Source organism: Leuresthes tenuis, unplaced genomic scaffold (genome assembly GCF_036924035.1).
Source record: "Leuresthes tenuis unplaced genomic scaffold, fLeuTen1.0.hap1 SCAF_20, whole genome shotgun sequence".
Classification (NCBI taxonomy): domain Eukaryota; kingdom Metazoa; phylum Chordata; class Actinopteri; order Atheriniformes; family Atherinopsidae; genus Leuresthes; species Leuresthes tenuis.
This window is the reverse complement of record NW_027325374.1, coordinates 4,137,252-4,162,030: the sequence shown is the minus strand read 5'-3', so window position 1 is coordinate 4,162,030 and position 24,779 is coordinate 4,137,252. Positions and strand designations below refer to the sequence as shown.

At 40.8% G+C, this 24,779-nt stretch overlaps 4 protein-coding genes across 5 annotated transcripts in view; 2 read left to right on the top strand and 2 right to left on the bottom strand.

Moving 5' to 3' along the window:
* Positions 1 to 5,033: 5,033 nt before the first annotated feature.
* On the bottom strand, positions 5,034 to 11,028 carry g6pc1a.1 (glucose-6-phosphatase catalytic subunit 1a, tandem duplicate 1). Its single transcript, XM_072372723.1, has 5 exons — positions 10,058 to 11,028; positions 9,857 to 9,966; positions 7,989 to 8,094; positions 7,787 to 7,902; positions 5,034 to 7,492 (listed from the first exon to the last, which is right to left on the bottom strand). Exons 1-5 carry the CDS (start codon positions 10,273 to 10,275, stop codon positions 6,987 to 6,989), a joined length of 1,056 nt encoding a protein of 351 aa, XP_072228824.1. The 5' UTR covers positions 10,276 to 11,028; the 3' UTR covers positions 5,034 to 6,986.
* Positions 11,029 to 11,149: 121 nt separating this feature from the next.
* Positions 11,150 to 13,801, top strand: g6pc1a.2 (glucose-6-phosphatase catalytic subunit 1a, tandem duplicate 2). The gene is made up of 5 exons (XM_072372722.1): positions 11,150 to 11,461; positions 11,545 to 11,654; positions 12,281 to 12,401; positions 12,718 to 12,833; positions 12,920 to 13,801. Exons 1-5 carry the CDS (start codon positions 11,229 to 11,231, stop codon positions 13,420 to 13,422), a joined length of 1,083 nt encoding a protein of 360 aa, XP_072228823.1. The 5' UTR covers positions 11,150 to 11,228; the 3' UTR covers positions 13,423 to 13,801.
* A 2,004-nt stretch (positions 13,802 to 15,805) lies between these two features.
* Positions 15,806 to 21,310, top strand: LOC140278711 (uncharacterized). Of its 2 annotated transcripts, none has more exons than XM_072373781.1 (3): positions 15,806 to 16,334; positions 17,971 to 18,159; positions 19,399 to 21,310. In XM_072373781.1, exons 2-3 carry the CDS (start codon positions 18,054 to 18,056, stop codon positions 20,964 to 20,966), a joined length of 1,674 nt encoding a protein of 557 aa, XP_072229882.1. In that variant the 5' UTR covers positions 15,806 to 16,334; positions 17,971 to 18,053; the 3' UTR covers positions 20,967 to 21,310. The 2 variants fall into 2 exon arrangements, with proteins under 2 accessions (XP_072229882.1, XP_072229881.1); XM_072373780.1 differs by having other exon boundaries at positions 15,806 to 17,187.
* Positions 21,311 to 22,690: 1,380 nt separating this feature from the next.
* The window catches only part of LOC140278995 (ankyrin-3-like), a 111,742-nt gene continuing 109,653 nt past the window's right edge, over positions 22,691 to 24,779 (bottom strand). The window contains exon 51 of the mRNA XM_072374157.1: positions 22,691 to 24,047. The gene's annotated coding sequence lies outside the window, so the exon portion shown is untranslated. The remainder of the gene's footprint in view (positions 24,048 to 24,779) is intronic.

The following is a 24,779-nucleotide window of genomic DNA, read 5'->3' as shown; positions in this document are numbered from 1 at the left end:
TTCTCCTGGTGAGTTGGCTGCAGCTCATACCTACTTTTTTTTTGTACTTTTACATCAAACGCTGGAGACAAACCCTGCATTTTATTGTTAAGGCCCTCAGTTGCACGCATGTTTGTTATAGGTCTGCATTGAATGTTAGAAACATGATCTGATCACATGATTTAAGAACATTTCTCAAGTAAATGTAGTGGTGGAAAAGTTTTAAGAAACAGAGTTATATATGGCTGAATCTAATAGTTTTTAGGTCATCAGGCTGCATTAGTATCTAAAACCAGGCAGATTTATAGTGTAGTGGGAAAAGCTGGATATCGAGTAATTATTCAGAAGCATTAACGCAGAATGATCTTGACCTACCTGGAGAACAGACCTGTCACCTGTTGTGGTCAACATGTGACAGCAGTTTCCCAACAATCAGGAATGTGAAAACATTTCATTTTCATAACCACAAAAAACTGGTTTCCTCACTTCTGAAAGGAGTGTTAAAAAAAGAAGTGACGCAACAGAGAACCTGCTTTTTAAGAGCTATATGGTTCAAATATGTACGTCATGAAATGTGGCACAAATAGTACAGTGAAAATATAAATACATTTAAAGGGATTAGTAAAATGGGGAAGGTTAAGTGCTGATGGGGAGTTTCGATAAACAGATCTGGAGAGCCTTTACACAATGACCTAGTTTTTGTTTTAAAAAGCTCTATTCCAGCATTTTCACAATAACTGGAACATAACATCTGCAAAACCTTACTGAGAAAAACAACTACTTTGAGTTGACCGTCATAAACTGATGTAAACAATTACTCAATGTACCTGACACAGTTATAATGTCTTTTCCTGCTGACCTCCCATCCCCACGTGCAAAACAGCCTCCACATATAGAGTAGCATGATATGGATGTAACTTCTTGAGATAAGAACCGGATACGACTAGAAGAGATAAAAAGGAGATAAGGTGGTCTAAAGGAGGATGTCTAAAGTGTCTCACATTTCCTTCTCACCTGTACAGTCTCACAGTTTGTATTACTATTTCTAGTATTAACAATGTGAAGATGTTTGGAGAATATCAGTGAAGCATTCTTAACTGTCAAATTTAAGAAAATGTTTCTTTACAACAATCACCTATTAATTACATTAGACCAAATATCTTTCTTGAAATAAGCTATTACAGCCTGTTAGCAAACTAAGCTAATGTTAGTTTGGCTAGCTTAGCTGTAGGACTTCAAATGCTAGCTAACAATGCTAAATTATTACCACCATAATTAACAGTCATCTAGGGTTTTTCTTTTTCTTTTTTTACAGGGTAAATTCATGAAAACGTTGTTTCTCTTTGTAACACATAACTTTAATAAAGGAAGTGGGTTTTTTTCAGCTGACTTTCCCTGAGCAGAAAGCAGAGTTAGTACATTGTTATGAAAAAATAAGTTTTTCCACGCACTTATGGCTGGTGAGAGTTCTTTTAGACCCAGCATGTGCTGCAACATTAATTTAGTACCTGATGGAATTGATGGAAAGGCATAATGGATGAACATTTGAATCTGAGCATCTAAAACTCCAGTAAAGATACAAATATGTACATGTGTCTCGACAAAATCTACAGGCACAGCCAAAGTTAGAGGTGCAGATCTGCGTATCTGGGGACACCTGACAGCAGCAATTTGTAGGGATGACATAACAAACTCCTTGCCCCAGTGTTAACAGAAGATGTAATGCTAACAGGTTGCATACCTAAACTCGTGGTTATAATCCCAGGGTCTCTTTGCCAACCACCAACACACCTTTCCTGCACTGTGAGTGGGAAACAGTTACCCTCGTCAAGATAAAGTACAAAAGGCACATGGTGTGTGTCTGCATATTGGCTCTGGGGTGTCATCAGCCCATTAAACACTATCCCTGGCTCCTTGGAAAAAAGCTGACCAGGCAGCTCTTGGAGAGGATTCTTGCTTATCTGTTAAATGAGCTCTTAAACAAACAGCAACCACATTAGGTTAACAATTTACCTCACAAACAGTTATAACATCAGCAAAGATTGACATTAACCTCCACCCCCACCTCACTGTTGTGCTATGCGCTTATTTAAACTGTATGTTTTATATTCAAAATACATGGACGTTGGGAAAATCCTGCCTGCTATGACGTAGTTGCAGCCATATCTTTGTTTATTGAGGTATTTTTGCAAACGAGTGCAAAAGTCTGGAGGGGTGATAATGCCGTCATCCCAGCGTTGTACAACAAGCAAACACTAACACAGTTTTTGGTTCCATTACAAATAAATTTTCAAGTGGTTTGATTGAAATATATAAGCAGCATGGGCGAGAAACATAAAAATATACTTGATTCTTGACTTAAATTTTTCCCTGTACCTCTGAATGTTGCTCATTACACTTCAGTACAAGCATCAGATCCGCCATTTACTTGCTGCATATCTTTGCCTCTGTGTGCTCCACCGTTATATATATTAAAATGGATGACAGGGCACAGTGAACTGTGAACAATGATTTCTGGAAGAGTTCCTGAGCCCATGAAGTGATTTCCAGGACAGAAACTTCCTCTGGGACCAAAGATCTCTGGCATCCAATGTTGATTTTCAGCTGTGTCCCTTGTATGCAGAGAAAAGTATGTACAATAGATGATGGGATATTCAAACTCTTCCCAATTTTACAATAAGGAACACTATTCCGATATCACTCTATAATCTATAGACCGTTTTCTGCAGCTTGCTGAACCTCTGCCCAGCTTTACATCTGAGAGACTCTTCCTCTCTAAGGTGCTCTGTTTATACCCAGCTGTTATCAATTAACATAATTAGATACAACATGTTCCTCCAGCTCTTTCTTTTTAGTACTGCTGACTTTTCCCTCCTTTTGTTGCCCCTGTTCCATCCTTTTTGAAAAGTGTGGCAGCCAATCAAATTGAAGATGAGCCGATATTTTTCACAAAACAGTAAAATGTCTCACTTTCAACATTAAATATGTTTTCTGTGTTCTTTTCTGAATGAAATATTGGTTTATAAGACATGCAAGTTATTGTACTACTAACAATCCATGTATGTTTAACTGGAAACTGAACACTCTTGACCTCCTTAATGTCAAGTCTAAGAAGAAATTCTACATCAGGTTTTTGCCTTATTTACAGAGGATGGGTCAGATTGACTATGTTTAGCTAAATTATTGATGTTGTTTAGCATTTCAGAAAGGTTACTTGGAGATATTGAACACCCCATCATTTGTTGGGGTCAGATATATACACGGTCTATAAGGCTTTGGTTAACTCAGCTCACACTTTCATTCTGGAGCATTATTACAGACCTGTTTCTGCAAAATTAAACCACCTGCTGCCTCGAAACATATGAGACACATATGAGAATATATATATATATATATATAAAAGGATGTTTAGTATTTAAAATGTTTTATTTTTAATGTGCTTTTATGTAATTCTTTTGGTTTGTGGGTATGCCTTTAGAACAAGAACATAAGTGCATATCTGTTCATTTTTAAGTTATCTAAAAAGCTGAAATTTAATTTAATTTGATTTTCTCTGTTATCCGGTTCATGTTGGCTGTGCACCTCGTATTGTGTCACAATCACTTATTGAAAGACAGTCACACAGAGGTGTTATAATGCACTCTGTGTCAAGTATCATCGGTTTCAGATCACTGTTGCATAATAATAATTACTCAGAATTATAATAATTATTATAATTCTCACAATAATTATCAATAAATATATACTTTTCTTCCCTTCTAATCATTCGTGCACTAACTTTAGGTGACTTACAATTCAGTTCAGGTCAAAGAGTAGGTTTGTAATCTCATAAGGACAGAGTCTGTCTCAGTGACAGTGACCTTTGCAATCCTGCTCAGTATCATATATCCAAAGCTCCATTGATATGTCATGTGAACAATGTACTACATTTAAAGCATTACGCTACCCGTGTGCTGTCTGCATCACTTTCTGGCCCTTGACCCTCCATGTCTCCTTTAAAGTTTGTGGCTGTGATGAAAGCCAGTGTCCCTCTGTGGGGCTGCTGAGTGAAAGGAGCATGCTCTGGTTAATATTTAATGGTTGTTCCTGCCAAAGAATTGACCAGTTTCAGCCTGAGACTTTCTGAGAAAACTGTCTGGGCAGCACAGCTCTTCTTTGTAGAAGAATTTTTATTTGCTGAAAAAAGCTGACCTGCTGAAGAGTTACAAAGTGTACAGACCTTTTCTGAAAAGACAGTTGCATTGAACACATCAACAGTTCAAGCTGATTAAATGTAATTAGAAGGTGAACTAGGGACAAAAACAGTAATACTTTTTGTGGAATAGTTTCAACAGTGTCCCCTAGTATGAAAGTCTCCCCAAAAGCATCCCTAAAGCATCTTATTGGTTGATTTTGTACAAAAACCAAAGAGTAAAATGACCGTTAGTGGTGCACAGGTCCACTGGACTCTCAAAGGACAGTGAGTACTTTTAACTTAGCATATAACATCAAAATAAATAGTTTCACGGGTGCTGGTTAAGGAATACTTTTACTGACAGAGCCAGGCTAATTGCTACCTTCTGTTCTAATCAAACAGCCCCTCCTGGTTCTGGTTCTGGTTCTGATGGAGGTTTCTTCCTGTTAAAAGGAAGTTGCTTCTCCCCACAGTCGCCTCATGCACGCTCAGGACGGGAGATTGGATCAAAGAGAAGGGAATCTGTTGGTTTCCTTAGCTGGGGGAATCGTTTCTGAATTGGCTCTGTATGTATGAATTGGACTAATTTTTAATCTAATTCATTGGATTTGATTGGATTATGACCACAATGAATTGGATTGTTATGATCTTAAATTCGACTGCATCATTAAAGCGCCTTGAGACGACATTTGTTGTGATTTGGCGCTTTATAAATAAAACTGAATTGAACCGTTTATAGTTATTACACAGCTCCCAAAATACCAAAAGTTTCTTCTCTGTTTAATTTGTGCCAAAATCAAAGTGTAAAATGACTTATTTGTGGTGCTAATTGGTTGGACGCGTTCAAGAAATAACCTGGCACAAAACAGAAGACAAAAAATACAGTTTTATAGTTTATTAGGCTTCTTCTCTTTGTAAAAATGTAAAGAAATGTCATGTAATATTTTCAATAGTGAGCTCCCGTTTCACCCAACAGAACCAGACTAGTTACTACCTTCTATGAAGGCAGCTCTATAACCAAAATAAAAACATCATTCTGAATTTTAAACAAATTTTCAAGTTGTTTGATTCCCTACAAATGCTACACATGACCTAATGATATAGGATACACGGTTCAATTAAAATAGGAGTTATCATTTTATCTTTTATATAGACAAGAATAGTTTTATTAGCTGAGTAATAAGATTCTAAGTGGATTTCTTATTATATGAGATGTCATTTTGTTTATAATTTTGGAAATAAACACTAGTTTAGATCAAATGCTGCATTATGTACACAGATGTCCTATTTATCTGCAGGTTGTGCAGAGTTGCAGTGTAGCAGGACTTACTGTACATTCTGATAAATACATTTTAATTTTATATGAGTGAAAATAAACAAACGAGTGCTGTAAGTTTATACAAATGAGGTGAACAATACAGATCTAGCTTTAGTATAAAGCAAACCAAAGCTAGAGAGTCCCAGGAAAGAGTCAAATATGACATGTTGTTGTCACAGTTTATGCTCTGTCACGATTCTTTTCCAAAAATCAAAAGGTTTGTTCCAATACAGGGAGCACGAACAAAAGGCCGGATCATCAAAAATACTTAAACATGAAAAAATAATAAACAAAACAAGGCTATGAAAAAACAAGACTATGAATAAACACTCTGACCAGACTATGAAAAAACAAAACTATGACACTGTGATTCACAAGAGTTATCTGTGCCATTCATGAGGGGTTGTGAAGGTGAGGATTCTGCAGTGACTGAAAGGAAACCAGGAGACTAAATACTGTGGAGAGAGTGATCAGTGAATGCGGTGCAGCTGTGAACAATGAAGCAGGTGATGTGAGTGAAACTAGGTGGCAGGGAAAAACATGACCAGAACAGAACCTGAAAACATGAGAACCTAACATAAACCGTGACAGAGCATAAACTGGGACAGTTGTCATTTGAAGACTGAAACAAAGGTGGAGTTTTTACTGAAATAACAAAGAACATTTAAGTTGGCCAAGTGCGAAAAGCAGACGAGATAATACCTAAAAATCTAAACTTATTGTTGCTTATCTACGGCTGAGGAAACAGAAATCAGAGCTCAAAAACTGTAAGACCTGAAGACGCTGTTATAGATCAATATAAATGTTTATACTCAAATACAGTTATTGATAACATTTTGTTATTGTCCTCTTAATCTGAATATATAAGCTTTTAAACTTAACTTGGCTAGCTGAAGAGATTTGTTACTTATTAAACATTTGAAAACAAAGCAGTTTGGAACTTTTGTCAGACATTGAGAACAGATCGGAACCACTGAGCAAACTGTAGCAGCACATCTTTAAAGGCCAGTGGCATTTAAATGTTATGTTTATCCATTTAGCAGACGCTTTTAACCAAAGCGACTTACAGATAGGCAGATAGGGTAAGGGGATCTTGCCTAAGGACCCCTACTGGAGACAGTACCTTTCATGGAGGGGATTTGAACCCAGATCTCCCACATGAAAGATGGGATGTTAAATGTGTCTTTGGCTAATAGTTAACTTAGCTAGCTAGGGGCCTTATTAAAATCCTCAAAATGCCCTTTTCGTCAAATGTATTAGCTTTTTCATTTCATTTGATGTGTTGTCATCATTGGTGAGGTTTAGTTTCTGGTCTTTATCACAAGCTAAGCTAACCATCTGCTAATGGTAGCTTTATAAATAGACAAGTGTTCCCCAAAACTGGGATCCACACCAGCGTTATTACTTCAGCTGCACTGTTCTAAAACAACTCTCTAAACACCTATAAGAAATAATCTTAGTAAAACTGGGAAACTAAAACTAGTAATTGACTTTAAACCAAAAGTGGGACCTAAATCAGTTTTTCTTGTCTGTCTTTGTATTACAAATCTTGCAGAGAGCCCAAGGAACCAGTGTGGTTGGGATTAAAAGAGCAGCTGCACTCTTACAGAAAGACAGGACATAGAAAATCCCATGGTTGTCTGAGGAAAATGTCCATCCGTCCAACAGCTGAAGCAGAAACACAGAGATGATGATGCACCCTATGTTGAAGGTGGCACTCGTGCTCTTCCTCTTGGTACCATTGTAGAGAGGGGAGTGCAGCCCCAGGCCCAGACCAAACAGGGTGCCCATGTTGCGCAGCAGGCTGGCAAAGGGTGTGCTGTCCAGGTGGACCCACTCTGGTCTGATGCACCACTTCTGGGCTTTGTCCAGGGTCCAGAGAAGGTCCACTCCCAGAGTTTTTAGCACGAGGTCAAAGCCAACAGCAAAGGAGCTCAAGAAGAGAGTGATGAAGAAGTACTTTTTCAAGCTGGCACTGTAGATCCATTTCTGCTTGGAGACGATCTCAGCTACAAGTACGCCTGACACAAAGCAGGGAGGTGGGTCAGTCAAGCAATTTGAATGTTTTAATCACAAATATTCACAAAGATGCAGAATAAAAAGGTTTCTTCGAGGGTCTGTATATTTGGAATATTATTACTGACGCATTAACAAGAAAGCACCATTTTATTATTTCAATTGGTTGGGTTTATTTCACTAATGTAACATATTATACTTTTAAACTAATAATATCAGTATTATGAGTAATTATATATTAGTAAAATCCTAATTTACACAACCTGGTAACATATTTGACTCTTTTTGGGTGGACCAACCTGCAATGACTCCTGCAATAACCTGGTGGGGGAAGTGTGCAGCCACATAGACTCTGGACATGCAAACCACCAGCTCCACCAGGGCCATGAGCGCCCACAAGCCTACCTGCAACAATCTGACAGAGTGAATATTGAATGTTAGAGCACTGGATCGCAACACAGCCCGTTTCTGTAGAGACATTTTACATGACCACAGACTTACTTGTATAATGAAGGGTGGCATTGTTTTTCTGTTGCAATAGAGAGCAGCGCAGTTACCATCACATACCAGACACCAGCCGCACCCATAGCATGACCCGAGGGGCTTCCTGGAAGGAACAAACTAAGACTTAACCTTCTCTGAACAGTTTAAGTTGATAATAAAAGGGTTCGGTTGTAGTTCAACGCTGTGCTAGCACTAAAACACTAGAACAAAATCATTAGCAACAAGTAACAAGTTCCAAACCATCCTCAGTCTAACACGTGAAATGGCAGTTTTTCGATAAAGATTTTAAGAAAAAGTGTAGAATTAGTATGTTTTTCTCAATTTATTCACCACACAGATGCAGCGTTTGTCAGCACGCCAGCATCTCCATGCACGTCCCTACGTGAACGTGACAAAACATCATTCATTTTCCACTTGTCACGAGTGTTTACTTGGGCAGAAACTCGTTTAAAGAGGGAGGACGGAAGGCCGGGACGCCCTAATCTGCAGATTTCTGCAGCATTTAACAGTTATTGTGCTTTTAGACTTCCCTCCCACACATGATTCCTTACTTTTCCACTGCTTTCACCTGTGAATGGTATCGTGTTTGAATTGATATACACGATAAGGTCCAAGTCTTACAAAACACACGGTTACATAGCAGACATTATTGTTGTCATTAACTTGTGTTTCTCTGTCTCAGCAGGCGTCTCTGGCCTGGTGTTATGGAGCTTGTTGATGTCTCTTTCCTGTCCTCTAACCCCCAACCAGTCAAGGCAAATGGCTTTCCCTCCTGAGTCTGGTTCTGCTGGAGGTTTCCTCTTTCCTCCGTCGCCTGGTGCACTCAGGACGGGGGATTGAATTGAGATGTTTCGATGCTATTTGTTGGTTTCCTGAGCTGGCCGATTAAAAAAAGGTGTTTTATGAGCTGCACTAATTTGAGTTTGATGGGTTTTATTACAGTTGAGTCGATTATAATTGGTTTGAATTGGAATGTATCTTTGAAGCACCTTGAGATGATATTTGCTGTGATTTGAATATCAAGTCCACCCCCCTCCCTTCAGCTCTTCCACAAGAAGCCCGCCTCTGTAGAGGAAGCTGTCTTGCACGCACATGCTAGCTGCTATGGGAACCGAGGATTGGCCCTAACTGCACGTTTTTTACTCGGAAATGAAGGATTCTTTGGAAAGACAAGAAGATAAACTTGAGTTTTTCTTTCATAAACTGTTGTTTCCTTTCTCATTGTTGGTTCATGGTGAAAGTTTCTCTGTTTCAAGATTCACTTACTTTCAAAAGGTTGAAAAAGAAATGTAAAATACCTTTAGAAAAATTATTATACAATTAGATTTAGTCATCTTACATGTGTCTCTAATACAGTAATGTAAGCTGAAATGTTCAGTTAAATGCTTTATAGTTAGTATCTCATGGAATCACCTTTATTATGATTGAACATGGAATTATTCCATAAAAACCCTCTTATAAAAGCACTATTCTGCTATTTGGTTATTTATATTATACCTGCAGGTTATTTTGTTGTTTTACCACATAAAACATTCAAATCTAAAACCAAAAAACTGAATTTTATTTATTGAAAATTCGTTTTTTGCATGATTTTCCAGAGTAATTTAGTTGTTGATCTGTTTGTTTTATACAGTAAATGCACATTGATGTGCACAAGAACAGAAGTGCAATCACTAAACCACTGAAACAAGAATAAAAAACATTACAAATTAAATGAGGTATTGGAGTTCAGAACTAATCTATTACCATTATTAAGTCATTGGAAACCCTACATTACAGTCTGCTAATGATCTACTTAAGTATTAACCAGAGAAATGTCTCGCTGTGGATCATCATGTGATCAGCAGGTTTTTCATGAAGCTTACCTGGTCCAGTCTCACATGTAATGGGAAACTGCTGCAGTGAAGGGGCTTGTCCTGCTCCATAAAACTGGGTCTCGTGAACCCACCAGTAGGGTCTCTCCCCAAAAAGAACCCTATGATGGGGAAACCAAAAATCAAACTGCTCATATTCTCTCTTCTTGTGTTCTACTTTTAGCATTTTACCAGACAATTTGATCAAATTACCATTTCAGCACCAAGTTGAGCCAGTCTCCAATGACAGCAACCCAGATTAGCCTGAGTCCCGTATCCCTTCGCAGGTGGAACCAGATGGGGAACAGGCAAAAGAACGTTGTGTGCAGATCAGCCACTGTGGACGCCAGGCTGAATAAGCCCTCAAATCTGCTGTATCTGGTCTGCAGATGAACCGCCAGCTCAACCCCCCAGCTGTGGAGAAGTTCCATGATATCAAGACTCCAAAAACAAGGATGATGGGTGGAATCTGGGGTATTTGGTTGTTTTCGAAGGATAGGTTTTTCTGCAGAGTTCGTTCAGGCAGTCCTGTCTGTCTCTGTGTGATTCCCATTGGACTTTACTCAAGGCTAGCAAATTTGTTTGTCTTTGGGACAGTGCAAAAAGGTTCCTTAACCTTTACACCCCTGAGGCCCTGTCTGCTAAAATCCATAAATCGAGAAAAAAGCTGACGCCCCTCTGACATATTCAAGATTTCAATGGAAGCTTTTATTCTTTGGAAATGAAGATGAGGTAGCATCTCGTTGTAATTCAAAGCTATTCATCTTTGCTGAGAATAAACCTCTTCGTCCCGTCTCATACATTCTTAACTTATATCTGATATGAAGTCCTCCATGCAGATTTCCCTGCATGTCATACAAAAGCACAGCTGGTGCACGACTTCCAACCTGCCAGTCTTTTTCTTTTTAAAATCCACTTTTATCACCAACTATTTCTGCTCAACCCAAAGCTGATCATTTAATCATTGACACTTTTATGTAATCAACAAATAGGTTACTTCAGCTTGCTTGCATGTTTTCAACACATTATCAAAAGAACAATTACATAACTGACAAATTATTCATTCATGTCACAATTGTGAAAGATATTCATTGATCAACTGACCTCTCCCCTGAGCTACGCACAGCTACTTAGCGGGAAAGATACCAGTTGACGTTTTGTTTTCCCTGCTATCTTCTCTACTTGTTTGTGGGACAAACCTCCCAAACTCCCGGTGTTTTATTACACATGTGAAAGGTCCAAAGATCAGCATGAGCATGCGTTTCTGCTGTGGGCCCCCTGGTATAAAACCAACCAGCTGTGTCACCGATAGCAACACAGTCTTTTTCATTTGTTGAACCCTCACACATCACCAGACTGAGAATTTTTACCTCTTCGGGCTAAGATGCTCAGTGAAATAATGGACAACGTGCAGGGTTTTGGGGTGAGCAGCACCCACTACCTGCAGACCAACTATAAGGATGCCCAGGGCTTGTTTCTCTGGGTGTCCTGGGCGGCAGACCTCAGGAACACCTTCTTCATCTTCTTCCCGCTTTGGTTTCACCTGCGGTCTTCAGTGGGCATTAAACTCATCTGGGTGGCAGTGATCGGAGACTGGCTGAACTTAGTTTTTAAATGGTGAGTTGAGTATACCTTTGGATGGAGCAAAACTCTACATTTCTTGACTGTAACTAAATGCATGCTTCGGTCATCTTTTCCAGGATCCTGTTTGGTGAGAGGCCGTACTGGTGGGTCCACGAGACGGCGCATTATGCAGATGTGGTTCGCCCTCACATTGAACAGTATCCCATGACCTGCGAGACTGGGCCAGGTGAGAGGTGCCACCATGCACACATGCAGAGCCGCATCAGTGTACTACACACACATCTTCCCATTGTTCATTCATGACTCTTACTGCGTAGACTCAGGTCTGCTGTGTGGTAATGTGACTGAACACAAATTGATTTACACACTGATGGAGATACTTAATCTGAATCACAGATCCATACCTCATAATATTGTGCACGTTCTTGTGCTTTACTAAATTAAGTCACAAACTGCCTAATAACAAAGAGGTTACCTGGTTACAACCTTGTTTTAAAGTGGAAGTTTTGTCTATAATTAGCTAAAGAAAGGCTCAGAATGAGGGAACACCCATCAACATGTCTCTTTGCAGTTTTGTTGCTGTTCTGCCGCACAAATGTTTAGTCATTTTTAGATTTTTCTTCTCTCTTTGTGAAGTATTTAATACAACAAACTACTGTACTGTCTCTAGGCTTATTTCATAGTTTTTTTTATGTATGAAATTATTTTAAAAAGTAGCTGCAGGTGAATGAAACGCAGTCTTTATTCAGTACAAGTACAAGCCATGACTGAACGATGGAGCAGTTTTTGAAGAGGAGGCTCAACTTGAGTGAATCAGGGACTGATATCTCCGCTCTGTCTTCGGTTGTCTAGGCAGCCCTTCCGGCCACGCTATGGGAGCTGCAGGAATCTACTACACCTTGGTGACTTCCATCCTCGCCATCATGACCAGGAAAAAGGAACGTGCTGACAAGAAATCTTCAGACAAAGACTGGTGAGTCAGAAAACTCCTCAGGTTTAGTTTAGTGCTCTTGTCCTCTCTGACGTAAGAGCTGTTTAGCACTTTCTTCTATCTGGAGCTTATCATTGGGGACACACTATCTGTTCTGTACTGTAGTTGATCATTAATTTCTGACAACCATTTGTAGCACAGGGTTGTTTTGACGTTCAGGCGGATATTCCCACAGTACTAATGATAAGCAAAAATGTGTTAATGGTTATGTAGGGTTAAAGGGTTCCAGTGGATGACTGATTTAGATCTGGAGCAATGAAACAAATTGATTTAAATGTATTTATTTGTGTTTTGGCAGGTATCTGAAGGCTGTTCTGTGGACGGTGTTTTGGGGAGTCCAGGTGTGTGTGTGCCTCTCCCGAGTCTTTATTGCTGCTCACTTCCCTCATCAGGTCATTGCCGGAGTTCTCTCAGGTCAGTATGGATGATGTCTGTTTATCAGCATGTGGTGGTGAAGTAAGGCATACAAAATGTTCATGTGGCTTTTCTGATGTTTCCAGGCATGATCGTAGCTGAGGCCTTCAACAGAACCCAGTGGATCTATAACGCCAGCATGAGGAAGTACTTCTACACAACCCTCTTCTTGACCGGCTTCGCCGTCGGCTTCTACGTCCTGCTCAAAGCTCTGGGAGTGGACCTGCTGTGGACCCTGGACAAAGCCCAGAAGTGGTGCATCAGACCAGAGTGGGTCCACCTGGACAGCACACCCTTTGCCAGCCTGCTGCGCAACATGGGCACCCTGTTTGGGCTGGGCCTGGGCCTGCACTCGCCCCTCTACACTGAGACCAAAAAGAGCAGCAGCACACCTTTCAAAGCAGGATGCATCATCAGCTCTTTGTTCCTTCTGCACCTGTTTGATTCCTTCAAGCCTCCCACGCACACCGCTGCCCTCTTCTACCTGCTGTCCTTCTGTAAGAGCGCCATCGTGCCTCTGGTCACCGTCAGTATCATCCCGTACTGCTTGAACAGAGCTCTGAGCCTGCAGAGCAAGAAGGGATTGTGAGCCTCAGATTGTAAAGACTAAAGAAATCAAACTGCAGAGACTCTTCCAAGTATTAACAATTAAAACTTTCCTCTGGTGCTTTTTGCATTCACATGATTCTCAAGAAAAGCCTTGAGATCAGTGGGAAAACAGCATTTTGTGTCATGCAGACAGAGAACGCTGAACGTCGTGTGACATCAAGTGACTGCACTATCCAGGACACTCAGTGGCACGTATCCATTGTAATTCCAGTTGTTTCAGGCTCCCGGAGAAAGACGAATGAATCTAGCAGCAACTATTGTGTTTTTTGAGTTGTGATAATGTATTTTTAAATGCTACTGAAAGTATTTTTGAAAATGTGTGGAATATTTTTTAATAAAAATCTGGAAAAACATAATGACTTAGTTCTTATTTCAACAAGATGCGTCTGCATTAGCCTCCGATCCTCAGAGAGGTAAAAAACTCAAAGTCAACATGATGATCAAAGTCAAAATATCAACTTTAAATGTGATTACATATCCTGTGTGTGTGCTCCTGTTTTCAAAGCTACTGCAACAGCTACTCCAGCAAAACTGCTCGCTAACAGATTAGCATAATAACTAAAAGTATAGAAGCAGAATAAATCATCACTTGCTGATACTTGCACGTTGTACTTAAATTAGACAACAAATCATCCCAAGTTACAGCAGAAAATCTACTGCACCCACACTGTGCAGCAGTGTTTTCATGATACTGTGTTGACAGTATTGATCGTTTCACTTCTGTTCAATTATTCTGCTTCTGTAGGATCTGATAAATCGTGGTATTTTTATACTTATTTACACTTCATGTTGGAAGCTCTTCAGCCAAGCAATCTTGTGCAAGCTAACGTACGCTAATAATCTTTGTGCATCATTGTTCCATATACCTCAAATTACGTGCTTAGATGCTCTGAACTGTTGTTTAAAGTTTAATTTGTGTGATGGGATGTTTGTTTCACGTTTTCTCTTCTTTCCCCCGCCCACAAGCTGAGGTTATAGATTTCTTCTGTGTTTGTGTCTTGTTGCTCGTTGTTACACTTTGTATCATCCTGTGTGCATCTGTCGTCGTTGTGAGATAACTGTTCGTCTGGACCCCCGAAAACAAGACGTCCCATCTCGAGAGGTCAATCCAGAGAAACAATAAAAAATTTGCAACCGGCCAACTTTGAGCTGTGGAGCTCTGCAGCTTCTTTTTTTTTCTACATCTCTGATTATCTCTGTCTGGACATCAGCTTTGGATGTCTGTCCTTTCTTTGTTGTGGGGTTGCAATCTTTAATAATCAAATGTGCTCTGAGAGCTATTCTGAATTCCTGAACTCTAATCTACTCTCCATACATGAAAAGCTCCTTGTGCTGCCTGTTTAATGGCATGTATATATAAACTGAGGTTGAATGACACTTGAATTGCACACAGGTGGACTTAATTGAACTAATTATGTGACTTGCAAAGGTAATTAGCAGCACCAGATCATCATTTTGGGCTTCAGCAAAGGGGTTTAACTATATTAAATAATCTTTTCTTTTAATTTCACTTCCACTGAACCATTCTGCGCTAGTCAAAGTCAAAGTCAAATTTATTTGTTGCAGATTTCATTTACAAAATAATTCAAAGTGCTTTACATAAAATAAAAGCATTAAAAATATGTAAAAGAATACAAATAGACAGAAATAAAATAATTAAAATAAATAAAAACAAGCAACAGTCTCTATAAGTTATTTAAGATTTTATGCATGAGAAATGTTTTTAACCTGGATTTAAAAATGTCTGCATTTGGTGACAGTTTAATCAAAGGTAGCACCTTTTGGGAGATAAATATGTGGAACTCGTTGCTGCAAAGTTCATGAATGTGCTTGTGTAATTTTCTATAATTTACGGAAGTAAAATTAAACGATTGTTTGAACTGCATGCCGAGGTCAACCAGCACTGAATAAAACAAACTCATAAAGTTAAAACACAGCAACTTCAAACTTTATTTTGAGATGCTCTATTTTAAAACCCCCCTGAAAGGATCACAGTATCCCTTCACCTTTACCACAGTGAAGGCCCGAGCTGTAACATATTTGCTGACTCTTCTAAAATCGAACCGAAGCCACTCATTTTGTCCCAGTAAAGACCTCAGAAACACACAAGCACCCCCCTCCCCCGCCTCCAAAAAACCCCATGTTCCCATTTTGCCCGTTTCATAACCTCTGAAGATACAGACATCGTTCAGACACACCATGAATCATTAACTGAGCATCAGAGCCGTGGCCTCTGGCCTGATTTGCAGCGATGACATAGGTGCACACGTCACGTGTGTCTGTGCGCCCGTCAGTGTGCACACAGCCAATAGTGCAAGCTGAACATTCAATATTTGTGTTTACCAGACATCAAAACTTCTGTGTCACGGCAGTTCTGACACATGTTTTGACCCAAAAAGTTGAAAATCCTTTCCATTCCAATTCGATGGCACTGAGAGATGTTCTCCATACAGTTGCATGTGTGCAAGAACCCAGAAAGTATGTTTTTAGTTGTGCTCTCACATGGTCAAATCAGGCTTTAAATTAAGAGGCAGTGTTGGATTTCTGAAGAAACAGGATTATTCTCCTCCATTTAGCTGCATGTTGTTTGCAGCATCTCATCTATCAGGCCACTGAGTTCCCATCATCGCTGAGGTGAGGTTGTTCGGGCATCTAATTAGGATGCCTCCTGGTTTTTCGGTTATGTCCAACTGGAAAGAGGCCTCGGGCCACATCCAGAACACTTTTATATATCCCATCTGGCCTGGGAACGCCTCAGGATCCCAAGAAGGAACTGGATAGCATTGTTGGGGACAGGGATGTCTGGGTTTCCCTCCTGGACCCGCTGCCTCTGCGACCCGCCCTCGGATGGATGGATGACCAGCCCATAACGGTTCTATATCATCATACCAGGTGACCAGAGTGTTGTCAAAAAGTGTCCTGTGTGGAGACCACACCTCTGATGGCTGAGCACTGTTGATGCCATTTGTCATCACCCTCTGCCAGCCTACAGTCGTGCAGTTGTGTATTCAGGCTAAAAGTCAAGGGCACTGCTCACTGGTGGCCAGATGTTGCAGCTGCTGGACAGTCAACCCTATCAAAGGCCTTGGACATGTCAGCCAGCAGCATGCTAATCATTTTTGGATTCTATTTGTTGTGTATTGCCCTTATTCTGAGTTTCTGTTTGAATTCTCAGAGTTTTTAATCCCAGTGAGTGCTGAGTATCACATTTTTTAATATCTTTTGAGTTCACTTACTTGACTATACGGCTTCTGAGAAATTTACATATAGAAGGTGTCTATGCTTTCTGGGGACTCAAGGCTTTTAAACACAACTGCACTTGTGTCTTAACTTGTGTATTTAACTGTCATTAATCAAAATCGGCATATTGACAAGGAACAGAAGCCTTTTAAATCGAATATTATTAAGTAAATGAGAAGTGCGGTATTTTTCTGTTGTGGTAATGACCACACATGGCCAGCAGGGGGCGGCACTGTGTCGCCAACTGTAATATTCACCCGAATAATAAAAACGAAGGAGGTGAAAGCGGAAGTCGGTTCACGTCCTTTGTTTACATGAGTTGTGGGTTTGCGGTGATAAACAGTTTCTGCAGGTGAACGGACATTACAGACTGAGGAGGAGGCCTCTTCGGCGTCCAAAATGCAGGCGGTTCGGTCGCTTGTCGCCGACAGACTGGCGGCAGCTGCGGAGGAGATTTCCTCAGCCGTGGAGAGGATGGTGACGGAGAAGATGTTGCACACATCTGGTCTGTGAACGCACCACGCTGCTTCACTGATAAACAAATCCGCCACTAAGTTTGATAAAACTCGAGTTTGCAGTCAGACTAATCCTAAGAGCGTGGTAATGATTAGTTAACTTGAAGTTAACTAGTTTAGTGCCGAATATATCATAGTTGTATTTAGAAAAACTACAACTAAGTGTATTTATTGTACTTTTCTGTGCTAAAGTGGAACAACTTAAATGATGTGCATTTCTATGAATGGAAGTGACTTAATATTAACTTATTACTCTATGGATTGAAATACAAGTGTAAGAACTTCACTTAAAACGACGCTAAAATATAGTTTAAGATACACTAAAACTTTAGGGTATTGAAATAAATATTTAAAGAGTTTTGACTTCAGTAATACAAAACAATTCCGATAATGTAATTTTTATCAAATTATGTTTGATTAAAACATTTTAAATGAATACGTTTTAGTAATTGCAGATAACGTTCACTTAAAAGTATATTTTCCTTCGATATTTTCCAATAGTGTGCTGTAGTGAAGTTGGTTTAAAACATGTGAAAAGACAAACAGTTCAAAGTTCACATTTGTACACTTCTCATATTTTTCCTCTTATATTACAGTAGCAAAAGTGATCTTAATCTCTTATGAAAGTATACAGACTTATTATAAACTGTCCACCACAGATTAAAACTGTCCTTAAAACTTACCTCTAAAAAGTTGTAAATCTTCATCATAACTTCCATGGAAGTGTTACGACCTTTAAACTGTACTTATTTCTGTCCTTCCTTTCTTCCCAGAGGAAACGTCAGCTGAAGAACGGAGGGCGGCAGTAAACAAGCGGCTGCTGGAGGTGACTGAGGAGATATTTAAGATCTTTGAGATGATGATGGGTGGATCTGAAGCGAGTCGTTCCCACCAGGAGAACGAACGTCAGTGGGAATTGGTGAACGTCACGTGGAAAACCGAGACATGCGGGAATAGAACAGGTAGAAAATGTTTGCATTGTAAAAGTTCTTTATTGTTTCAATGAGCAGTTTCTCAGCTGCTGATAACATGAACACCGTATTTATTCACTCATTTAATCATAAATCTTTGGACATGATTTCCTTAAAAGGTTCACAAAGAGCATGTTAGTCATGGAAGTGATTCTGTAGTTTGTTTGTACGGCTTCAGGTTACCTTGCAAATGTGAATATGGACACAAATAAACACCACTGAGGCAAACTGGAGACTGACGGGGAATAGCCTGAGAGCTCACACTGGGACACACCAAACTGTCAGAGAAATCCTTGATCACTCAGCTGAGTGATCGATGAGACTGGTTCTAATATTCTGTGATGCTGCGTTCTGGTGATGCAAAAAAGCTCCAACAGCAGAGCCGGTCGGGCTGGAGCTCGAGTTCACGGCTTCCACCCGAACACGAGCAGCTTCTGCTGTACGAATGGGCTAAACTTTCACTTATTTCACCTTAAATTTCCTCCAACTATTCATTACACTTAATAATGGGTATATTTAGGCTTTTTCCAGGAAAACTCACTCATGCACGTTACATCATGCACGGAGGAATGCTCGTTGGATCGAGACTTTTTTCAGATGCATTTAACATGAACATTTTGGACAGACTTGCACATTTGTTGCTTATAGACTTGGAAATGGATGCATTAAAGATCACATGGGCGCGCTGCAGCAAATTCAAGGAGCCAGATGACACGAATGTGATCAAAAGAGCAAAATTAAGCTTTTCTGTTGCTTCTAATCTAATACAAGCATAAGCAATAAAGTATAAACACTAACCGGCTAAGATCCGACTGTTCAACTTGCGACTCGGAAAAGGAAAACTGGGATTTCCAAGTCGGGATCAAGTGAATCGTGTCACTGCTGAGGAGAATTTGCTGAGCAAAAGAGTTGTGGCTTTCCACCTTTGAGGTACAGTGAATGACGGCAGCATGATGTGAAGCTGAGCAGAGACAAAGAGGCTCTGAGCCGCTGCTGTGACGTAGCATTGTCCTGCAGATCTGAACGTCTCACTGGGTTTTCAGACCAAGGCAGCCGCAAAGACCCAAATATATGCTCTTAAGCAAACAGTGTGTCTTTTAAGTGATTATTCTTGCCTCAAATAAAAAGATTCTAAGGGTTTTGCTGCTTTTACGAAGGCTGCAGAACAGATAATGTTTGTATTTCTGGCCATTTGCAGTGTTTCTATGTTAAGTTTTCTCTTTTTTCCAGACAACACGCCCTCCTCTGGGTCTGAGCAGCAGAAATGCTCGAATCGCCCGCGGTTTCAAGACGCTTCGACACAGACGGACTCAGAGTTCATCAAACCATCACATTTTCAAACGCCACCAGTAGGAAAGGACACAAGGACGGAGACAGAAGGAGGACACTGCGGGCCAAATGACGATCAGGAGATTAAATCAAGTCCGATGCAGTCAGATGCAGAGAGTTCTGACGGGGAAAGTGACGAGGACTGGACGAAAAGTGAAGGAACTGACGGTGATAAGAATCAGACCAAAGAAGGAGCTCGTTTACAGGAGAAAAAAACAAGATCAGACACACAGAGGAGATCCCCGGACAAACCCTGCAAAGATCTGTCTGATTTAAAGTACATCTGCAAAGTGTGTGACAAAAGCTTCTGCTACAGAGCGTCTTTTTTGAAGCACGTGCAGGAACACAAGTCGGATACAGATGTGTGCGGTTTGTGTGGGAAGCATTTCGAGACTGAGGAGAGCTTAAAGCTTCACTGGAGTCAAGCTGCAGGCCGGAGTTGTTGCAGAGTCTGTGGAAAGCTTTTCCGTTACAATCGTTCTTTTCTGAAACACGTACTCAAGCATGAGCAGAGCACAGATGTGTGTGGAGTCTGTGGAAAACACCTGGACTCTGATGACGGACTGAAGCTGCATTTACAAACTCACCACGAGGAGAACAGCTGCAGAGATCAAATGGATCCCAGAGAGTCAGAGGGAGAAAGCGATGAGGACCGGAGGAAAAGTGAAGGAAGCGGGAGTGAGGATGGAGGCAGCAAGAAGGAGAAAGGAACACAAAAAGAGTCTAAAGCAAAAGCCAAAGAATCCAAAAACAAGGATTTCTCCCACCTGAAGTACTGCTGCAAAGTGTGCGGCAAGTCTTTCTGCTACAGAGCCTCTTTTTTCAAGCATGTGCAAGAAGATGAGAGGCAAGCCGGTCTTTGTGGCGTGTGTGGGAAACATTTTGGGACTGAGGACAGCTTGAGGCTTCACCTGCAAACCTACGTCAGGTCAAATGACTGCAAGGTCTGTGGGAAACATTTTGAGGGGCACAGACAGCTGGAGATGCACACGAGGACCCACACAGGAGAGAAGCCGTTCGTCTGCAGCGTCTGCGGCAAGGCGTTCGCTCAGAGTGGGAACCTGACGGGACACATGAAGGTGCACACAGGGGAAAGGCCGTATGTGTGCAGCGTGTGCGGTCAGAGCTTTAGCTTCAAGGAATACATGAGGGCTCACATGAGGATCCACACGGGGGAGAGACCGTTCCTCTGCAGCATCTGTGGGAAAGGCTTCAGGCAGAAGGGCACTCTGAAAACACACACCATGATCCACACGGGGGAGTCCGCCCACCGATGCCTCGTCTGCGACAAGAAGTTCTACAAGAGCGGAGCGCTGAAAATCCACATGAGGTCCCACACGGGAGAGAGACCGTACCTCTGCAACGTCTGTGGGAAGAGCTTCAGCGCCGGGGGCACCCTGACCAAACACATGGGCGTGATCCACGCCGCGGACGAGTCTGTAGCGCTGCGAGGAAGTGCCGTCCTTTAAAGGAAGTTTAAAGGCTGCTTGGTTTGTACATCATTTACATTTTCAGTTTCCAAATAAGACTTTAACCAACTTTAACCGGTCTCCAGACTGACTTACACCAGTGCAGCCAGAGGAAAATCAATGCTTTTCCATTTTTAACAGCATTCCTGAGAGACAGTTTAAAGAAATAACTGCACACATTTAGGAGTCACATTCTTTTAAATTCCATTTTTGCAAACGTTCCTGCCCTAAAGGTGACCCGTGGAGCCAGTGATCGGCTGTTTTATATTAAGAATAATGAATATGTTCTGTGCAGCTGTAATTTAATGCTTGTATGTAAGTTAAAGGTGTGCTCTGCTGAGAATTAAATGTGAATATTTTGATGCCTTTTTCTTTAATTACACCTTTTCTGTAAAGTTTGACATGTGATGGGCATTAAGATTGGACAGCAAGAAACCAAATAGTTTGAAGAACAACATCTAATCAGGTTTTACTCTGAGTATTTGTCCGTTAACGTCAGTGATCCTGTTGCTGGGGGTGTTAATCGCCACCGATCAGGGTGCCGGGTGCAGGGTTACAAGAGTGGGCGCAACTAACCGTCTTTAAAGCAAAACAAATTCAACTCCTGGAACGGAGTGAAAAAAAAAAAACAAGGAAACAGCTGGCAGCTCAGGCTCAGTCCTGCTGCATGGGCTTATTTCCACCGTCCAGTCAGAAATATTAGAACCAGTCTCAGAAAGTCATGCTCATCACAAACGGCCTGCAGGATAAAGTGAAGGAAAAACATCCCTGAACGACACCAAGCTGTCAACAAGTTATTTTTGAGTTATTCGGGCATTAACTGGCGCTCAAGTAGTTACTTTTGTAATACCCTATGGGCCAATAGTTTGCATTAAATCTGCACCAACTCGTTCCTCTTTAGGACCCTGGGGAGTGACCCTTTGGTGCGTTCATTTAAAATGAAACTCGGAACTTTGTGACCCCAAAGTTGAGCACCCCCAGCGCATCCCAGCCTTACAAACATACAAAAAAAGCATGTAACTACTGTTAAAGTGAGCAGCAGATAGCATGGACTCTATGTAGGGCTGGTAAGATTAACCCGACTTTCCAAGCCGGATCCGACTTCACGTGGGGTTCAGATTAAAAATCTGACTTGGATCTAGGAAATTCTGACATCCGTGTACAACTTGAACGCATCATTAGTTGTAGCACTCAAACGCCTGCAATGTAAATTAGGAGGGATGCACAGTTCTTACTATTAAACACATTTTATTTTCTTTAGGCAGATTCAACCCAAATAAAACTGCACTTTGTGCATTTTAGTAACATAAAACTACTCTTAGTGCAACATATTGTTTTAACATTTTAACTTTCACAGACACATTGCAGGAAAATTAAGCTCCCGTCACACTGGCATCGGTTCTGTAGTATCGGGTACTGGTTAGGAGCGCACGCACATGGTATCGATATCGATACAGTATCAGTATCGGTGCATCTCTATAAATTAGTCAAAGTAACGGGACAGTAATTAGTTTTTCATTGGCGATGTTTTCCGCCTTAAGTACGGACGGGATGGGGGGGGGGGGGGGGGGGGGGGGGGCGGCACCATTTGTGCCCATGGTTACAAAGGATGCAAACAGACCTTTTCTGTTAAATTTAAGTGTTTGACTCCATTCTTTTCTTTTCGCTTTTTGTTAAAACTCCCTCTTGTGTCGATGCGTAATCAGACAAAAGACTCTCTGATGTTCGGTTTAAACACAATTTATTTGTCTGCTTAAATAATTGGATCATCCAGTGTAGGCTATGTTGGTTTGTCATACATGTTGGTACCAGATTTATCGTCGTCATCATCAGTGGATGCTTTGGGGTGGATTTGTATGAAAAAAAAAAAACAGATGGAAACAAACAAAAAAGAAATAATCACATTTTGACAGTATGTGATTTGTGTGATTCAGTTGTTGGTACAAAGAATTAGATCTAGGCTTAAAATTAGATCCCCTGTTCTCATGTAAATTACAGTTAAACAAGACAAGAGTCATCAAATAAAAAGAGTCCCCTTTTTAAAACTGCTGTAGATCTAAAAGCTTGCATGATGGGCGTACAAATAGACAAGTTTTATGTTGTTACACACACACACACGCACGCACGCACGCACACACACAGGTTTGCTAGCAGTTAGGAGCTAACATAATATGCCAATGTGCAGGTTACATTAGGGACAAACGAGTGAAGCGTCACCGTCTCGCCACTCGAACGTGGAGTGCGTTTTCATTTTAAAAACTAAAAGTCGTAGATGACACGGTGTTATTTCGAGTGTGCGCACACAGAAGTACCATTAACGCCCTCTCTAGTTGTATTACAGTGCTTTGAGTTAGGAGAAAGAAAGGAAAGCCTTAAAAATAAAGTGACATCACATGCAGCAAATTATTTCTCCGAAGACGCCGCGGAGGAGCGTCCGTTTGAAATCAAGCAGTGTTTTTCCTGCATTCGTTCCTCATTCACATACAGCTGATTTGTTCCTTTTTGTGTAGGAAGAGCACGTCAGGTCGCACGCTCGAGGCTGCTCGAACGGCGTCGACCTTAAAAACAAACGCACCGACTCTGCAGCTCAAATCAGTGCATAAACCATCTGTGAAGCTACTGACTTTTTCATTTTTTTTTCTTTTTTTAAAGATTTTATACAGTGTCGTTTATATACAACAAAATCACCCATTTTACTATTAGATTTCTTTTTTTTTTTCCTTTTCATATAAAAGAACCACATGGTGCACCCCGCTATCCAGGAGGAGAAAAGTAGACCACATAAGGCGAGTGTCTGAGAGTGACGCCGGTCCCGTTTCTTTGGCCGCCGCAGATCAAAGGAAAGCTCCCGCTCACGTCCATGCGTGTCCCTCCGCGTTGTTGCTGACGGTGAGTGAGTTATGGTGACATGCTCATGCGAAATCAAAGAGAAGAAACTTGTTTTGCGTAGTCTTGCTGAAAACCATGCGCTGTAAGTGAAAGCTTCAGACACGTTCGGGCTGATTGACTCGGCCTCCCTCTTGTTTATGGGCTCCGGTCGGTTTTTCCTCCCAGTGGGCTCGCAGGTGGACGTCCGTGGACCTGGAGGGAGAACCAACACATTTATGTTTCAAATTCATTTAAACTACGGACTCAAAGTGAACCGTTGATTTCCTTTTCATGAATTTGCATTAAATTATGGAGTAAAAGTGCCAGATATGAATAAATAAAGAAATATGCCATTAAATGATTGTTTAAATGTGTAATTAATTCATAAAAATACCAAAACATATAATTATTTCACTATTTAATTCATTATTTCATGGTCCTTGTGTTGCATCATTAATTAATTTTATCTGTCAAACTCATCCATCAAAGTCAGTGGGCGGGGCTAACGCTAATCTGATCCATTGCTTTGGTCTGGATCTGAAGCAGCCTGCAGAGAGACGATGGTGAACCTTGATGAACTTCCTCTGGAGTTGGTGAGAGACATTTTAGAACTAGCAGAAGCAGCAAAGATTGATAGAGCATCTAAACCAATGTAGAGGTGAATAGCGCCACCCAGTGTATAGGAATGTGTTCACGAGCTCCGCATCGATCCATTATCTGGAATCGATTTGGCTTCGCTTGATGTGCAGAGTAACCAATCAGGTGTTAGGAATCCGCCCCCTGACTCTGATGGGCGAGTTTGACAGATCAAATAAATTAATGATGCAACACCATGAAATAATTATATATGTGTTTTACATGAAATGAATTGGTATTTTAATAGATTAATGACACATTTAAATAATTATTTAAAAATATATGTATTTATGTATTAATCATTTTAAT

Excerpts from the sequence above, each read along its gene's own strand:
- g6pc1a.2 (XM_072372722.1), top strand. The coding sequence starts at position 11,229 with ATGCTCAGTGAAATAATGGACAACGTGCAGGGTTTTGGGGTGAGCAGC. Across the intron at positions 11,462-11,544 it reads CTGAACTTAGTTTTTAAATG|GATCCTGTTTGGTGAGAGGC; the intron begins GTGAGTTGAGTA and ends CATCTTTTCCAG. Across the intron at positions 11,655-12,280 it reads GACCTGCGAGACTGGGCCAG|GCAGCCCTTCCGGCCACGCT; the intron begins GTGAGAGGTGCC and ends TCGGTTGTCTAG.
- LOC140278711 (XM_072373780.1), top strand. The coding sequence starts at position 17,082 with ATGCAGGCGGTTCGGTCGCTTGTCGCCGACAGACTGGCGGCAGCTGCG. Across the intron at positions 17,188-17,970 it reads GAAGATGTTGCACACATCTG|AGGAAACGTCAGCTGAAGAA; the intron begins GTCTGTGAACGC and ends CTTTCTTCCCAG. Across the intron at positions 18,160-19,398 it reads GACATGCGGGAATAGAACAG|ACAACACGCCCTCCTCTGGG; the intron begins GTAGAAAATGTT and ends TCTTTTTTCCAG.
- g6pc1a.1 (XM_072372723.1), bottom strand. The coding sequence starts at position 10,275 with ATGGAACTTCTCCACAGCTGGGGGGTTGAGCTGGCGGTTCATCTGCAG. Across the intron at positions 8,095-9,856 it reads TACATGTGAGACTGGACCAG|GAAGCCCCTCGGGTCATGCT; the intron begins GTAAGCTTCATG and ends TGTTCCTTCCAG. Across the intron at positions 7,903-7,988 it reads TGCCACCCTTCATTATACAA|ATTGTTGCAGGTAGGCTTGT; the intron begins GTAAGTCTGTGG and ends TCACTCTGTCAG.